Source organism: Hipposideros armiger, unplaced genomic scaffold (assembly GCF_001890085.2).
Source record: "Hipposideros armiger isolate ML-2016 unplaced genomic scaffold, ASM189008v1 scaffold_443, whole genome shotgun sequence".
Lineage (NCBI taxonomy): Eukaryota > Metazoa > Chordata > Mammalia > Chiroptera > Hipposideridae > Hipposideros > Hipposideros armiger.
Window position 1 is genome coordinate 732,897 of NW_017731793.1, and position 17,885 is coordinate 750,781.

The following is a 17,885-nucleotide window of genomic DNA, read 5'->3' on the forward strand; positions in this document are numbered from 1 at the left end:
CACCCATCTTAGGAATCAGCAGGCTGCCTTGTGCCAGGCCTTGCAGCTAGGGCATCTGGCCCCAAGCCAGGAAGGACTCAGAAAGATGAAATGTGGGAGGTCAGAGGGGCAGGGAGCCTGTGTTCCATCCTAGTAATGGGGAAACAGGCCAAGAGCCGTTAGATGATGGGCTCGCCCCAAAAAGATCCTACTGGCTGTAGGCCTCCATTCTAGAGCCTTCTGATGAATCTTTCTCCAAGACCAATGAACGTGACACAAACAGGGAGCAAGAGGTCTCTGACTTGTAAGGAGACCCTTTGCACAAGTTGCTCTTTGGGTTTGCAAGCTTCCTTCTGCCTGCGACTCCTGTTTTAGTTTATCAAGTCTGGAGTCTTTTGGGGAGCTGGATGCCAGGTGGGTGGTGGTGGGAGCTGTAGGAAATTTGGTGAGAGCAGATTCCCAGGTGGAGGAGGGGAGGGCCCATAGAGGCAAGGACCCGGGCCAGGGAAGAGGCTCTGATCAGATGCTACAGCAGGCATTACAGAATAAGGGCATTTAGCCCTTTGCCATGGAACCATCCCCATTTGACAGATGGGGGAAGTTGAGGCTAAGACAGGGCAGTGATTTGCATAGAGCACTTTGTCCAGGGTCTCTATGGCATAGAAATGAGACATCTGAATCTCAGATCATGGCTCTTTCTACTGCACTAAGAGTAGATCCAGGGGTCTGGGCATGGACTTGGTGCCTCATAGGGGCAGGAGAGGAAGGTGTCCATTACTGTGTGTGTCCATTACTGACCCTCTCCAACGCTGGCTGCTCCAGGCCTCACTGAGGGGCAGAAGAGAGGAGAGATTTCTGCCTATGGGCATACACAGAGGAGAGGAGGGATGGTCATGGGGTGTGTCCCTGACAGGCTGGGCTCTGGACAGTTTGGGACTCCCAGGGGACAACACAGCCCTGCCCTTCCCAGGGAAAGTCCTGCTATCCCTGCCAGGGTTGGGGAAAGAATCTATTTATCCTGGAAGTCAAAGGGGGCATTGTGGGGAGGGGAAGGGGCAGGGCCTCATGGCTGGTCATGCAGAGCTGGGGTCCACATCCTCAATGTGAGACCTTGCATATGTATTGTACCCACCTTATAAGGAGGAGGGGGTAGGTTCAGTGTCAGAAAAATGCCTAAGAAGCAGCAGGCGCTTAATAATTTCCTGTTCTGATGCCAAGGTGAGGCCAGCCTGTGTCCCTCCTTCAGGGGAAGGGTGACTCAAGTCCAAAGAGCAGAGCAGAGGTAGAAGATAGGGTGGGCTATGAGCACAGACAGCCTGCTACCTGCCAGCTGTTACCTGGGCAAGTTGTTGAACTTCCCTGTGCTCCATTTCCCAATCTGAGAAATGGGCATAATAGAGTTGGTGAGAGGTCCCATCAGGGGCTAAGAGCATATCTGTAGAGCTACTGGCAGGGTCCTAGCTTAGATACAGGTGAATAGCAATAGTGATAAGTACTTATTAGCAGTAAGCCCAGTATCGGCTGGACTCTGCCAGCTAACCAATCATTCAATAAACAAGCTCTGAAACATAGGGCTCTAAGCAGGGTCCCACACCCCAAGTAGCTCCATAGCCTCCCAGGGGTTCAGAAGCTCCAGGTGTTCAGAAGACCCCTTCTTAGTGGGGTATTCTTGGGGGTTGAGTCTAGGTGGCTCTGGGAAGTTGTTTTGGTGGCTCCATAATATGGAGCTTGGGGGTGCTGGGACGCTGTTTAGAGCCCTATGGCGCCTGGGATCTGGGAGAGCTGCCAGAGACTGAGGCTGAGGGTGGAGCCTGGATGGCAAGGCTCCTGCCCCAAATATGGCTGTGGGGAGGCCACAGCTGCTCAGACCAGACAGGCCCTTAGTCTCTTAGCAAACAGCACCACTCCATGCCTCTCCTCCAGCTTTGCACAGTGTCCACAGCCAGGCCTTTGCCTCCAGTCTGGGTCATCAGGGCCCTCACCTGGCCCCGCCATTCCCTTCCTGGGTGACCTCACAGGGTCTCCCACCCTCTTTGAGCTTCTACTTTTTCATGCACAAGAACTGTGACATCCACCCCGGGACTTGCAGAGGGTTGGGGCTCTAAGAATCACCATCTGTGGTGCTGGGGCTCTGGCTGGGGCTAGGTGGTAGGTAACTGCTCCTCCACACACACACACACACACACACACACGCGCACGCACGCACGCATGCACGCACGGAGGGGCTAGGCAGACCACATCTAGCCCTGCTGTGTGCCCAGCCCTGGTGGAATTGAGCAAAACTGCCCCCTAGAAGTCAGACCTCAGTACCAGGTATGTGGCCCCAGGTCATCTTCAGATTAACACTATGGGGAGATGCCATCCCCATTCATCAGGTGAGCAAATTAAGGCAGGGCTGCAGCTATTCCACACCGGGGAGTGTCATAGGTGGGTGTCCTGGGCAGAAATAATTCACATGACTTGGCAGTGGTGGGGCAGAAGGAGACCTGAGAAGAAAGGGGGGGAGGGTGGACAGTGGGGGGAGCAGGAGGAACAGCCTGGCTGACCTTTCCACAGAATGCTTTGTGGGGGTCCATTCCTGAGTGTGTGTGAAGAGTACAGTCTCTGAGCATCCCCCTCAGACCTCATCAGTCCAAATGGCTGGAGTAGGTGACAGGCAGCCTGGTGTCCCTCTAGGAGGGAGTGGCAGGCAGTAGGAGGCCTTGGAACAAGTCATCAGGAAACCAGTCATCTCGTGCCATAGGGTGTGCGGTGTGACAGCGGGCACACCTTCTCTAGCCCTCTGCTTGCCTGGTGACACAGTGTGCTGGGGCTGAGCATGGGTGTGCTGATAGCCCACACCTCTAACCATGCAACACAAGGATCCCAGGCCTGACCAGGCCTCTGCATCCTCTCTCCTCAGGATGCCCACCGCAACCACCCAATGAGGAGGGGGCCGAAGCCCTGGCATGAAGCTCCCCCAAGCAGCCTGGTGCCTGCCCCTGCTGCCCAGGAGGTTCCCCAGCCTGCTGGAGGCTCCAGACTTCCCCGCTGCGGAGTACCAGACCCGCCCGATGGGCTGAGTGCCCGCAACCGGCAAAAGCGGTTTGTGCTATCAGGCGGGCGCTGGGAAAAGACGGACCTTACCTACAGGTAGGGCCCATGGCCATGAGCAGACTCATGAGTGTGTCTGTGTATGTGCCTGTCACCCTCATACCTGCTTCTTGAGACACATGCCAGGGCTAGATCTCCATGGTTAACAGGCCTGTGTGTCCACTGACCCCTGAGCCAGTCATGGACCAACACCCCTGAGCCCCAACTTAGATGCACACATAGCACCCACACACATACCCATGCCCTCCTATGGCAGAGGGGTAGTGCCTCTGTCAGAACACACCTGGTGATCCCGTAGACATGCTGGGGCACAGTCTTCAGTCCCTCAGGCAGCTTCTATGGGTACCTACTAAGGGCCAGGCCTGTGACTCCATGGTGAAGACAGCCATGACCCATCCTCTTGGGAAGCTGGACATTAACTACATCATTGTTCAGATCTAGCATCACAATTTGGGATCCATACAGGTGGGAAACAGTGGTGAGCAGGACAGGAAATAGCTCAAGTAACCTGAGGCCCCTGGGAGTGATGCAGAAGCCGAGACTTGCACATCCTGTGGGTGGAGACTCAGCTTGGGAGAGAAGACCCATGAAGACCGGTGTGGTGTCATCAGGCATTGGAGCTGAGACTGCTGGGGGCCTCAGAAATGTGCTGGGTGGGGAACTGGGAACCGAGACGGGGCAGTTCAAGGGGTTAAGGACTCCCCACAGTGAATGGTACAGTCAGGTCTAGAAGGTGGGTCTCAGGGCTCCTGGTCCTGTGTTCTTCCTTCTGAATGCAGACACCTATGTGTACCTAAGGACACAAACCCATACAAAGATGTGCCCATGTGGCAAAAGGACCAGTGCACTACACCTGAGGTTCACCTGGCCTGTGTCCCATGTGCATATACCCCTACTGAGCATCCAAGGGCAACTCCTGGCCCAAAAGCCATCAGGGGCTGACCCTGCCCTGAGTGAGGTCCAGGCCTCTCCTCCTCCCCCCAGGATCCTTCGGTTCCCATGGCAGCTGGTGCGGGAGCAGGTGCGGCAGACGGTGGCAGAGGCCCTACAGGTGTGGAGCGAGGTAACACCACTCACCTTCACTGAGGTGCATGACGGCCATGCTGACATCATGATTGACTTCACCAGGTGAACCAGCAGCCTGGGACCCCTCTGGGAACAAGCCCCAGCTGTCAACAGCCACTAACTCTGCCCCCACCCACCTGCAGGTACTGGCATGGGGACAACCTGCCATTTGATGGACCTGGGGGCATCCTGGCCCATGCCTTCTTCCCCAAGACCCACCGAGAAGGGGATGTCCACTTCGACTATGATGAGACCTGGACTATTGGGGACAACCAGGGTATGGGCTGGGTACCAATTTTCCAGATGGGGCAACTAAAGATCATAGAGAATGGGGACTTGCCAAGTTCCTTGAGCTGGGGTCTGGAGCTTGGGTATTTTACTGCAGGAGGCTCGGGGATTGCTGGGCTATCTCCTTTTTCCAGGTACAGACCTCCTGCAGGTGGCAGCCCATGAATTTGGCCATGTGCTCGGGCTACAGCACACCACGGCTGCTAAGGCCCTTATGTCCCCTTTCTACACCTTCCGCTACCCGCTAAGCCTCAGCCCAGATGACCGAAGGGGCATTCAGCACCTGTATGGCCGGCCCCGGCCAGGGGCCACCTCTAGGCCTCCAGCCCTGGGCCCCCAGGCTGGAGTGGACACCAACGAGATTGCACCGCTGGAGGTGAGGCACAGGAGGGTGGGAAGACAGGAGGTGAGGCCCTGCCCCAGCTACCCTCACCTCGCTGGCCTCTGTGGCTCCAATGTGGGCTCTTTTCTGGCCCTCTCCTCCACCTCCCTTGCCCCAGCCGGAAGCTCCACCAGATGCCTGTGAGATCTCCTTTGACGCGGTCTCCACCATCCGTGGGGAGCTCTTCTTCTTCAAGGCGGGCTTTGTGTGGCGACTGCGTGGGGGCCGGCTGCAGCCTGGCTACCCTGCACTGGCCTCTCGCCACTGGCAGGGACTCCCCAGCCCCGTCGATTCAGCCTTCGAGGATGCCCAGGGCCACATCTGGTTCTTCAAAGGTGAGTGGTGGCTGGGGGTCATGCTCCGATTTTCAGGAGCCAGGAATGTCATTGTCTAGGGTAGGGACAGACAGACAAATATGATGGGCAGGTAGAGGGGGCCCTGAAGCCTCAGGGCCAAGGGAGAACAAGGCTCCCTCCTCTGGGCACAGCTGAGAGACTTCTGAAGGCAATGGCTCTCAAGGTGGGAGTAGACTAGAAAGTACTGGACAGTGGGCCATGCATTGGCCTCCAGCTCAGAGGTAGTGAAGTGACTGACCTGAGGAAATAGCTTGGAAAAAGCAAAGCAGGGATTTGATTTAGGTCTGGTGACCCTAAAGCCTGTGCTGTTAACTTACAACTGGCAGAGAGGAGAGCCTGGAACATTCCAGGTGGCAGGGACTTCATAAACAAAGGCCCAGCCAGGACCTGCTGTGGCAGGGCCCAGGGCACAGCCCCAGGGGGTGGTGAGCAGTCAAATGCCAGGGGAAGGAATGGGAGCCCACGCACCTCTCTGCTGCTTAGAATAATCTTTCTACGTGGTACCTCCCAGGGCCTGCACTGCTCCAGCTTATCCCTGTTGGCTCCAACTTCATCTGGGATGGGGGTGCCAAGCAGGACAAGGAAACTGAGGCTTGGAAAGTCCTGGTGGTGGTGGCAACTGGGCAGGTCATTGCAGCCTCCCCTCTCCACAGGTGCTCAGTACTGGGTGTATGATGGTGAGAAGCCAGTCCTGGGTCCCGCCTCCCTCTCTGAGCTGGGCCTGCCAGGGTCCCCGGTCCACGCAGCCTTGGTCTGGGGCCCTGAGAAGAACAAGATCTACTTCTTCCGAGGCGGAGACTACTGGCGCTTCCACCCCAGCACCCGCCGTGTGGACAGCCCTGTGCCCCGCCGGGCCACTGATTGGCGAGGGGTACCCACTGAGATTGACGCTGCCTTCCAGGATGCTGACGGTGCGTTAGTGACGGAACAGCTGGTGGAAGTGGTGTAGCAGTTGCACCATCTTCCATCCTGTGGTGGCTGGACATCAGCTCTACATCCCAGGCTCTTTGTCCAGCACCCTCCCCGTCCAGCTCCCTCCTTGTACCAGGGCAGTGTTATACTTCCCATGTTGCAGATGAGGAGATTGAGGCCCAGAGAGGTGCAATGACTTGCCCAGGTCCCTGTCATGGCTGGTAAAATAATAACCACTGCACACAGGATTGACAATGCTCCAGGCACCTTAGCTCCCTACATGTCTCATGCAATTCTCAGACGTAGCACTTGTTATGACCCCAGTTTCCAGAAGAGCAAACAGAGAGCCAGGTGATGAGGTCCCTAGGCAGGGCCACCCCAGTGGATAGTGGGTAGCCAGGACCGCCCACCCCAGGCAGTCCCTGCTGAGCCACCCAGTCTCCTACAATCTCCAAGGACTGGATTGGGGACTCACAGTCCAGTGCACTCTCCTGTGCCCCCTCCCCCTTTGCTTCTGTGCTTTCCCACATTGGGACCTGCTGGGGAAACTGTCCTGTGGTGGTCTCAGGCTCTGGGGCTCTAGGTTGCCTGTATCACCCACCATCACTCAAGATACCCATCTGTATCTGGCTGGTGAGTGTGAGAATAGAGTGATGTGGGAATATGAGGGGAGTAGGACTTGCTTTCCTGAGATGTAGAAACTGGGCCTCTGAGGCTTCCAGCATCTGTCAGGCTGGGACGTAGCCTTGTCCAGACTCTGGGCAGGACTCCTCCAAAGGAAAGGAGGTTCTAGAAGGGCCACTCTAAGGCCTGCAGGTGTCAAGGAACTCAGCAGTGGCCAAGGTCTGCCCACCCGGACCTCCCCCTGTGCCCATCCCTGAGCACAGCCTGATGGGCAGGTGTGAACACGGCCCAGTGTCCACTTGCCCAGGCCTGACCATCTTCTCTCCTCAGGTTATGCCTACTTCCTGCGTGGCCGCCTCTACTGGAAGTTTGACCCAGTGAAGGTGAAGGCCCTGGAGGGCTTTCCCCGCCTCGTGGGCCCCGACTTCTTTGGCTGTACAGAGCCTGCCAACACTTTCCGTTAAGCACTGCTTGGATGCCCTCAGGGCCCCTCATCCCTGCCAGGCCACTGACACTGCCTAGAGACCCATGGCCATCTTCGTGGCTGTGAGCACCAGGCAAAGGACAGAGCCTGTGACTCCTCAGTGGGGTGGGGTTGGGGGTGCTCCCACTATGACAAGTGCAGGGAGGGCCACGCTGGTCGTGGTCACCTGCCAGCAACTGTCTCAGACTGAGCAGGGAGGCTTTGGCATTAAGGGTGAGGGTGGTCTTGGAGCGGTTCCGACTTACCTGTGCAGGTAACGGTCAAATTCGGCTGCCCTTGCTCTCCATCCTTGTCCCTCAGGAAAGGACCTCAGCAGGGCTTGAGGAGCCGGAGCCGTTGCTCTGTCTCTGCCGTGACGTTCCTGCAGGGTGCTGGCACATGGGTCCCAGGGCCACATGGCCTTCTGTCGTTCCCTGAGAAGTCAGTTCTGGGTAGGTGCTTGGAACTGGCTGCCTTCCGGTGGGTGATCCTGGAGATCTGTTCCCCAAGATCCAGGCCATAAGGTCTAAGAGTCATCTGAGAAGAGGGGTGCTTCCTGCTGGAGACCCAGGGCCCTGGAGGCCCCAACATACCTCAATCCTGTCACGGGCCGGATCCTCTCCAGCCCTCATCCCAGCACTGAGACCCTCCAAAGCCATGTAAATGTGTGTACAGTGTGTACAAAGCCTTTTCTTTTTTTGTTTTGTTTACTGAGAACTGTCATTAAACACAGTCATTTTCTACCTGCCTGCCTGGAGTCTCTCTGTGACTGCGAAGCTAGGATGGGAAAAGAGCTGTGCCAGGGAAGTGAGAGGCCTGGCTTGGGACCTGCTCTGCCCTTGGAGCCAGGGTAGCAGTCTACCCCACCCCCAAGTCTCTGGTCTTTGGGGCTGGGTTCATTCCTACATCTTGGCTCACTAGATGCCTGTAGCAGCTTCGTAGTTGGTTCCCTGCATCCCCCTCAGGACATCCTCCACTAAGCGATGGTCACTTTATCTGATCTTGCCATGCTCCAGCCCCAATCCCACTGTTTTCAGGATACAGAACAAAACTCATGTTTACCACAGATGACCCTTCCGAACAAGTGTCTCCTTGCCTGCTACCTAGCTCATGTGTATCTCCTTCATAGTAACACCTATCACAGCTGCAATTTTTATTTGACTATTCCATATGAAATTGTCAGCAGTGAGCCGTTTTTGACCTACTGGATACATGGATGCTTTCATTAATGTCAGTCCCCACTCCAAGCTATAAGCACCACATGGCATGTTGTCCATACAAAGTGCAGAGTTAAAGAAGGATTGGAGTAGGTTCCCTCCCTTGCAGTACTCATCTGATGCACCAGCCAAACCAAATACCACCTAGACTGGAATCCTGCCAAGCTGGGGGAGTCTTGACCCATGCTAACATCACCCTGTGTTGTCATTCTGCCATTCCCACAGCCGCAGGAACAGCTGTGGGCCCAGATTTGGGGTATATGTCCCTAGGAGTCCTCTTATCAGCTCAGCTGCATTGTGTTTTCCGGGTGAGGAAACTGAGGCACACTACTTCTGGCCTCCTCCCAGCCTGCAGGCCTCACTTTGTTTCTCTTCCATTGGGCTGAGTTCCAGTCCCAGCAGTAAGACTGGGAGAGCCACCGCCTGAGTCAGGGCTTCGGTTGCTATTTCCATCTGAGAAGTTTTCCTTGGTACCTTGACTTGGGAGGCAGCCTGGAAGTTAGAGAACCGGGTTTAGGCTCCTTTAAGGGACCCGCGGGAGCGCGCCCTGGCCTTTTGTTTGGGCGGCGGCAGCGCGCGCGTCGGCGTCAACGCATGCGCATGCGCACGGAGGGCGGCCTGGTCGTCGTCGCTGCGGCTGTTGAGCAGCCCGAGTACCTGGCCCGGACTGCCCTTTGCCGCCCAACTTCGGCTCCCACGACTCGGCGCACCCCGGCCCCGCCTCAGCCCTCCAGATCCCTCGCTGCCCGGCTTTGACTGCCTGCCTCCACCGCCGCAATGATGATGATGGCGCTGAGCAAGACCTTCGGGCAGAAGCCCGTCAAGTTCCAGTTGGAGGACGACGGCGAGTTCTACATGATCGGCTCTGAGGTAGCCCGCGGCGCGTCCTCGCCCTCCCAAGGCCTCGGCCCCGCGGGAGCCTGAGGGCAGGTCTGCGCGTCGGGAACGCGCGACTCCATTCATCGCGGCGAGGGAGTGCGCGCGCACGCGCGACGGGACGTGTTTCAGTAGGGCGTGGCTGGCAGGCCCCGCCCCACGCACTCTGCTATTCCGGGTTTCGTTAGCCCTTTTGTTGTGGTTGGGACGTACCCTGCTGCCAGGTCTAGGGCTCCCCGAGGGGTTACTGGTTTCGTGCTGAGTTGGTACAACTCCAGACCGACGCAAACAAACTAGGTGTTTCGGTTAGCCCCTGCGAAACACCCCGTTGGGGGTGATATGTTGGAAATCTCACATGCACCCCTCCCCCATTGGTACATCTGGGATCCTGAGATCGCATGTTGTAAACCCGGGGCTTAGTGAGGGCTCATCCTCATTGTGTTCGCTGCCTTTGAGGTGGGCAGGAGGTGTTTTGACCTTTGTTTACCAGGGAAGAAATAGGTTGGGAGGAGGATGCTTGCTTTTGGGTGGATAAGGCCATCATCCTATTTCATTTGGGTGGATAAGGCCCCAGTTTCTGAGTTAGATCTATCAATAATTCAGAAGCAATTGACACTTTGAATATCTTGGACTAACTGAATTATTACAGGAGAAAGATCCTAAAGATTTTTAATCCGGAATTAGAGCTGATAGCACTTTGTTGAATCAGCTGGACCACTGACATTAGGAAAACCCATCCATGGTAGTTTGTACTAAGTATATTAAGTTTTTCCAGTTTGCCTCAAACTAGCCTGTTTTGGTCTAAAGGCAGTCCCCAGGTAGTGCATATTCCTTTTATTAAGTTATGGATTCAGAAGTGCATATACCAAGCAGTAGTCTCTCATGTAATGAGGTAAGTGCTAACCTTGGAGAGCTAAATCAGTCACAAAATGCCAAGGGCTGCCTTTCCTTGTAGTAGTTTTCATTATCAGACACCAACATTTCATTCCTGTTTTTACAATTTTTGTTGTTTTTCCTCACAGTTGATCATAGTGTGAATGAATTAAGCCTCATGATGGTCACACTGAGGCTTTCAGGACACCCTGTGATTCCTGGCTAGTTATATCAAATTATGAGACCGGCGTTGTCAGCATCAGAACTTTAGTGTTAACCATTTTTCACCAATTTGTATAAAACAGAAAGGGCAGCATGCAATAATTTTTTCATATTATCATGTAAATGCTGCTCTTCAAAGATAGTTGTGCTGGGGAAATGGAGCCAGTGCCTGTCTATCTGCTATGGCTCAGAATGGTCCTCATTAGCCTAAATACAGAAGACAGTTGAGTTTTAGTATGTGTTAATGGGCAGGTTGTTTAAAGAAACCTTTACCTGATCTAATGGGCAAGAAAAGCAATCAATTTGGTCTTGATTCTGAGTATGTGGTACCTCTGAAAAGCAAGCTTTCATTTATTAGGTGGAGCAAATTGAGAAGAAGCATGCAGCCAGGTGGGAAGAATTTCAGGAGACCTGGTTCCAGCTCTGCTATGCCTATGCCTCCCTGTCACTTTACTCATGTGTGTAATGAGATGCTTAGATTAGATGACTTCTAAGATCTCCGTAACACATTTTAGCTTCTAGAAAGTTAACTGCAGTCTTCTCTTTCAGCCCTGTTGAGTGAGAACGTTGTCCTGAGACCCAGCCAGTAGAGACCTACATGGGAGAAGGGAGAGAAGGTTTGCTTTCTGGAGCCTGGCTTAACAATTACCAGATCTTTGGAGGTCTGGGAAAGGTTCAAGATCAGAATGCTGTCTATTGATATCCAGTAGTTCCTGTGACAGCATTGGGTGGATGGCCCCCAGGCCCCTTCCCTTTGGGAAACAGGCTATTCAGAGATATGGGCCAGCCATAGCATCACACCCAGCGCCATGGAGTGGCTTTGGGAAGGCATCTGCAGTTGCAGTAAGTGTGTGTCACTGTTCTCCCTCCATCTGCAGGCAGCTGTATTTACCAAGCCGGAGTCTTAGAACTGAGAGGACCTAGGATATCCCCAAGTCCACACATTCATTTCAGGCAAAAACTGGTTCAGGGAAAACCTGGGAAGGCAAACCCTGGTCTCCTGTATTCTGAAGGGGCCTTGGGAAGGGTCTAGGAGTCCTGGAGCTCTGCAAGACCTTCATGGTAGTAGTGGGGGGTGTTATTGTTAATGTCTTTTCAAAACTTAATGGAAACTACACGTTTACCCTTGGATGGTAACGACACTCAAGCCAAATAACACAGGGGGGTCTGTGCCTACTGTGTGGAGCACGAGTGACTCGCTGTGGTCACCTTCTCTCACACTGTTCAGCAGCTCTGGTTTTGGATCATAGAAATCTTTGATTCATAAAAAATGGAGAAACATTTTTATTAAATAAATACACTATGCTGTGTAGGTAAATGGGACAATAATAGAAGTGGTCCTTTGTGTGGTAAACTTCAGAGTTACTGTGCATTGACAGATGAGTAAGGAGACTCAGAATGGGGAAATGATTCCTGGTCACAGGTGGAGCCAGCACCTGGCACCCAGTCAACTGGCTGTCTCCTGCCATCTGATTCACGTGATCATTTTGGAAAAGTCAGTGAGACAATGAGGTTTCTTTATAAAAACTTTTGGACTAGATTTTTTTCTTTTCATTAAGGAAGTCATACTTTGAGTATTTGGTTTAAGCAAACTGAAGCTATTGTTTGGAGAAGTAATGATTTATATAGCAGTCTGGTGATTGCTGATAAATGCCTTTTAAACTTGCCGGAAAATTCCTTTGGTATCCCTGGTTTGCGTTTTGTTACTAAACAAAGTAACAGGGCCACAAAGGGGAGCGGGGGAGATTATCCTGCATCTGTCTAAAATTATAAGACCTTTTTGGTGTTTATTACATCGTAAAAATATCAAAGTCTAGTTCTTAAGATAAAAGAAAGTCAAAGAGGCCTTACATTTCTGGAAAGTGCCAGACATCCTTAGTCCAAAATCAAAATCACCACAAGCTTCTCAGTGAGCTCCGGGAACTTGGTGAGCTCTGGGGGCCTGCCTCACGAGCCTTGGTCCTGTCATCAGGATGCAGATATTATTGCCCTGCCTAGAGAGGCAGATGCAGACCACATGTGCACTGCTGTTGAACCCTTGATGTCAGCAGAATGTGTTTTTATTGCTGCTGAAAGCCTGGTGCCTGATGGCCAACTCAATGCCTGTTTATCCATCACCTGATCCAGCAGAGCCTCTGCGCCAGGACCCTTCCCTTTTGCAGGGAGATACGACCCTCATAATGAGCCTTCTTGCTTTACCCATAGGTGGGAAACTACCTCCGTATGTTCCGAGGTTCTCTGTACAAGAGATATCCCTCACTCTGGAGGCGACTAGCCACTGTGGAAGAGAGGAAGAAAATAGTTGCATCGTCACATGGTAAAAAAACAAAACCTAACACTAAGGGTGCGTCTTCACGAGGGTTTGTAAACCTGTTTCAAAACCACTCGCTTATGTCATGAAGATAAAACGTTTTCACTCCAGAGTGTCTTCACTGCAGCCCTGACCTTAGTGTGGCAGGGAGCATCCTAGGGACGGGGCACACGTGCAGCTCAGGCGTGGAAGTGGCTCCAGGTAGCCAGTGGTGGTCCTTTGGCAGGTATTTTCAACAGGGCCAAGGGGTGTGTCGGGGGTAGCAGGGCTGGGACATTAGCAGGTGCTGTGAAGACATGTTGGTCTCAAAACGTTTTAGGAATGCTGTGATGCTCTGCCATCTGCCGTGGGCATATCGCCATAGTCACCCTCCATATAGCCCGAGGGGCGGGTGGTGGCCCCAGCGCCCACTCCCCTCTGGGGCTTTCACCGCTTTGCTTCCCAGAGCACATCCATCCCATAGCATTTCATTCTGAAGCTCATGTGCATGTCCCTGCTCGTTGTGCCTGAGGTGTGCCTGAGCTTGCTTGATAAGCCACCTGACACTAGTGACAGTAGAGACACTAGCATGCTTCAGCTGTGGCAGCTCTGTGCAGGGCGAAAGGATATTCTTGATACTCTTGGGGCTCCATCAGGAAAGTCTCATGGTTCATTTGGGTTTGAACACAGCACAATGTTTGGCAGGTGGCGAAACTGCTTCCCACTTGGCAATGGTGCCTTGTAGAGAGCTGCCTGGGGCCTGGGTGAAGACCCGTCCTGAAACCCTGTGTGCGTGTGAATGAGTGTGCGCTTTGCAGTCCTGTCCTGTTTGGTTGTGTCTGTAGGTGCTCCTGTGGTCTTGTACACTGTGGGCAAAGTAGTGCTTCTTTTAATGCAGGAGCCGGAGCTGCTTTTTTTTTTTAAGGTTTTATTGGGGAATTGGGGGAGGGGAACAGACAAGTTGCTGTCCTTTTGTTCTTCAGTCTAGTTGTGGAGGACGTCGCTTCACTGGCCCATGTTGTTATTATTATTGCGCTCTTCCTGGCTGAGGCAGTCGCTCGCCGGCCATTGGACGGCCGCTCACAGCAGCTCATGGCAGATCACGAAACCTCACTGCCAGCTGCTGGCCAGCCCCACTGCAGCCTACGCTGTTGCCAAAGACTCAGGGCAGCCCAGCTTTAGGTTGAGCTGTTGTTCACCATCTTATCTGTAGAGGGCGCAGCATCACTGGCCCTCATGTGGGATCCAAACTGGGGTCCTACTGCTCAGAGCTGGCGTCCCAGGCCTACTCCTAACCAACGCTCCACTTGGCCGGCCCCGGAGCTTCTTTTTTTATTGGTTGCTATAAATTTCCACTCACTCACTTTAAAAAGTCTCCTTTTTGTTCTCCTTCCATCCCCCAGTGGAGTACCAGTTATTCATGCAGTGAGTTCCCAGCTTTGCTTTCCCCTCTGTAAACCTCAAAAGAAGTCTTGATGACTCTTCGGCCTTGTGCTTTGGAGACACCTCCCCCATAACTGATTTGTTTCTCCAGGAGAAGCCAGGCTGGACCCACAAACAGGTAGCCAGCTCTTCACCAAGTTTCCCTAGAAAAGCTATGGGTTGAGTTGTCTAGAACCTGTCCTGTGTCCCAGGTAGCACGTGTTGACTGCCTCAGGGCCAGGAGTTCATGTTCACTGTGAAGCAGCTCTTTCCAACTCTGGGCTCTTGTTTTAAAAGAAAGTATTTTTCATTTTTCATTCCATCTCTCCACTTGGCTTCGTGTTGTGGATTGCAGTGGTGTCAGACCTCTTCCCACTGGTGGTATTACTCTGGAGCCTTCCTTTTCTCCTGAGAGCCCCCATTGGCTGTGCTGCGCTGTAGCTGTTGTCGCTGCCCTGTGCACTTTCTCTCTGCCCCGAGCCAGTGACCGGGACAAATTAGTCCAAGGAAATCCTCAGGGAGTGTTTGCCCTATAGGACCTCTAAATAAAGTGGTCTGTCCAGATTGCCCTTTTGGAAGAGGCCAGCATTCAGCAGTAGTGAGGTTGACACCTGCTTTTCCCACCTCCTGCATGTGAGGACTTCGATGTGCTGCATCTACTGGCTGCTGCTGCTCACTGCTCCCCCAGCAGGGTGACCGCAGCGGCATCTCTGGTTATAGATCATGGATACACGACCCTGGCAACCAGCGTGACTCTGTTAAAAGCTTCAGAGGTGGAAGAGATCCTGGATGGCAACGATGAGAAGTACAAGGCCGTGTCCATCAGCACGGAGCCCCCCACCTACCTCAGGTATTGCACCCTGGCCGGGACGAGCTCTTGGGACACCCATGGGTATTATTCTCATACTCCAGAGCTGGTTGGGGTTAATTCGAACAGAAATACTTTTCAACGCTTTACCCACTGTGCTTACAAATCATCTTAGCCAGGTTTTCTAAGTTTCTTCTATATCTTTGGAATTTCCTAGAAACGTAAGCCAAGTCTTAGATTCTGGAGAGTGGTTAGGAATGCTTTGAAAGTGTGACTAATCTGTCAGAACAATTAGTGGCTCACATAAAGTTGTAAAAGAAGCAAACAATAGATTTGAATGTATAAATTTAGAATCTTTAAGAGTGTTTACAGTAACAAACAGGCAAGTAATTGGGAAGTTACGTTGTAGAAAGAGGATTCATTCAGATTTATAAGAAAAACTTGAATACTCCAATAGATTACTAGGTAAAGGGTGGTCCACACCAGAAGTACAAGGAATAAACACAGGGAATGATGTTTGTCCTTATGTTTAATTTTAAAAATTCAAAGTTAAATAAATAAATAATAACAACATAAAGAATTGAGGAAGTGTGACAGAGATGCACTCACAAATGCTACAGTGGCGTATATATGGATGTGATCTTTTTGTAAAGCATTTTGACATCAAACATTTTTTTTGTTCTCTGGCCCATTAATTTCACCCCTGGAAATTTGTTCCAGAGAAATAATTTTTTTTTAAAAGATTTTATTGGGGAATTGGGGAGGGGAATAGTGTTGGGGAATTGGGGAAGGCAAACAGCCCAGTTGTTGTCCTTTAATCTTAGTTGTGGAGGGCGCAGCTAGCTCAGCTTCCAAGTCCAGTCGCCATCCAGCTGCCCATTGGCAGCTCACAGCCGCTCAGCTCAAGGTGTCGTGTTCAATCTTAGTTGCGGGTGGGCATAGCCCACCATCCCATGCGGGAGTCGAACCAGCAACCTTGTTAGGAGCATGTGCTCTCACCAGCTGAGCCATCCTGCCACCTGTTGGCAGCTCAGCGGCAGCTTAATTCGGTCGCAGATCACTGGCCCATGTGGGAATTGAACTGGCAAGCCTGTTGCTCAGAGCTCGCGTTCTTAACCAACTGAGCCACTCAGCCGGCCCCCAGAGAAATAATTTAAAAGAACACTACCACCACCAAAAACCATTATATATACAGAGATGCCCTTGGGAGCACTGTGAATAATAAAGGAAAATACGGAGCCACTTGAGTGTCCAGCTTTAGGGAGAGGCTGTGTGAGTGAAGGTGCACCAACCGGAATGGACTAGGATATAACCCTGTATATGGTAGTAGACTCTGCAGCAACTGAAAACATGGTTCACGTGAGCTCTCTCTGCATGGTTCTCATGCAGAGAACCTACCTTCCACTTTCAGTTCTCAAGAACACATGCATTTATGTGCACAAACCCCGGGAGCAGTAAGGGGGTCCGAGAGGGTTATCGTTTTTAGTGATGTAGTTATGAAAAATCATTTCTTTTCAGATTTTCTCTCAACTTTACTATTGGATTGTTTATATAATCTACCCTCCCCCCACTGAAAAAGGTGGCACAGATCCAGCCTGGCCAGCGTTATAAATGTGTGCTCTACAGATTTCTTTCTTTCCGAGGGATGTGGTAAAAACATAAGGATGGCTAGACTTTCCCAGGGAAGTGGCAGAAGGAAATTAGACACATATGGATAGGACTTTCAAGTCTGCACACGTCAGCTGGGAAATGTTTGTGGGGTGATAAACACTTTCTTAATGATGGTGTCATATGAGGAACAGCTGAGGGAGGAGTAGAGTCTTATTACCCAGGAGGTCATAACTACAAAAGGGGGATGGGGGGGATAAAAGTTCGAGGGAAACTGCTTCCATGGGCTTTATGCTCAAAAAGTGCTTTCCCACTGTCCAGTCAGCCCCACAGGAGGACTGGCACCTCCCCTCCCCCTCACTGGGCAGGTCCAGCAGAGGTTGGTTGCCCCCCCTCGGGTAGATGTCCTGGCAGTGGAAGAGGATTGAATTACGTGATTCAGATTTTCGGATTCTGTGTATGACCTGTATTCACGCTCACTTGTGTCTGTGACATAACTTGCACTGTCCACTTGAGACAGCTACCAGACAGGAGGAGGGGTTGGTAGGGCAGCAAAGACCTGGAGTTGAACCAGATTGCTACTGAGTTAGGGCAGGATTTCGGAGGAGGGGGAACCTCAGAGCTCTAGGAGGCTCACGAAAGAGGTGGTGGGCTAGACCTGTGCTTCCCAAGTGTAGGCCCAGTGCATTGGCGTCACCCATGAAAGTTGTAACAAATCCATACTCCGAGGCCCTCCCCCGAGACAGGATTTACTTGATCTGGGTGGGGCTCAGGAATGTACCACTTAAAATTTTGTGCTCTGAGTTCCTGTAGCCAGGATTGGAAACAGGATTGGAAACCACTGGCCCAGATAGGCTGTAGCAGGGACCCCGGTCTTGCTGCCAGCTCTAAGCCCTGTCCAGATTCGTTCCATGTTCTCTGTTTTCCCAGGTCTCTGATATAAGGTAAAGGCCAGTCATAAGATCCAAGCTAGACCTGGGTACAGGAGACTCGATGAAGTCCTGGCCAGATTGGATGCTGTGAATCCTCCCTGACTAGCCCTCAATCAAGGGGTGCTCCCTGACCTAAACCTCTGAGGTGCAAGTGTCCCCAGCTTTAAAAAAGAAAAGAGTTAAAGGCCCCAGGCCCAGGCTGATCATGGCCTCTGCCCCCACCACCATGAGAAAGGAAGGGCTGCCGGCTGCATCTCTGGCCCTCCGGGCACTGTCAAAGCAACAGGAAATCTAGCGGTTGTCACATTCTCTGAGCTATAGCAAACCATTATTGAAGAAGACATGGTGTAGGTGTTTATGTAGGTGAATTACGCACCGTCGCTGTCCTCACTTTGCTCAGTCTTACTGGGGAAGGCAGCCCCGAGGATGATAAAGGATCATGCAGACCATAGTGGGAACCTGAGCGTCCTTGTCT

The 17,885-nt window shown here is 52.4% G+C and overlaps 2 protein-coding genes across 5 annotated transcripts in view; both read left to right on the forward strand.

The window, feature by feature from the left end:
* Window positions 1-7,905, forward strand: part of MMP11 (matrix metallopeptidase 11) — a 16,100-nt gene extending 8,195 nt beyond the window's left edge. For all 3 annotated transcript variants that reach the window (XM_019665410.1, XM_019665411.1, XM_019665412.1), the window contains exons 2-9: window positions 2,882-3,111; window positions 4,057-4,200; window positions 4,281-4,414; window positions 4,560-4,801; window positions 4,926-5,142; window positions 5,817-6,074; window positions 7,030-7,158; window positions 7,484-7,905. In XM_019665410.1, the coding sequence (XP_019520955.1) occupies window positions 2,882-3,111; window positions 4,057-4,200; window positions 4,281-4,414; window positions 4,560-4,801; window positions 4,926-5,142; window positions 5,817-6,074; window positions 7,030-7,158; window positions 7,484-7,506 (1,377 nt within the window). In that variant the 3' untranslated portion in view covers window positions 7,507-7,905. The remainder of the gene's footprint in view (window positions 1-2,881; window positions 3,112-4,056; window positions 4,201-4,280; window positions 4,415-4,559; window positions 4,802-4,925; window positions 5,143-5,816; window positions 6,075-7,029; window positions 7,159-7,483) is intronic.
* Window positions 7,906-8,938: 1,033 nt separating this feature from the next.
* SMARCB1 (SWI/SNF related BAF chromatin remodeling complex subunit B1) overlaps window positions 8,939-17,885 on the forward strand; it is a 31,032-nt gene continuing 22,085 nt past the window's right edge. The window contains exons 1-3 of one of the 2 annotated variants that reach the window (XM_019665413.1): window positions 8,939-9,249; window positions 12,556-12,694; window positions 14,783-14,912. In XM_019665413.1, coding sequence (XP_019520958.1) covers window positions 9,157-9,249; window positions 12,556-12,694; window positions 14,783-14,912 — 362 coding nt within the window. In that variant the 5' untranslated portion in view covers window positions 8,939-9,156. The remainder of the gene's footprint in view (window positions 9,250-12,555; window positions 12,695-14,782; window positions 14,913-17,885) is intronic. The other variant, XM_019665415.1, reaches the window with a different exon arrangement.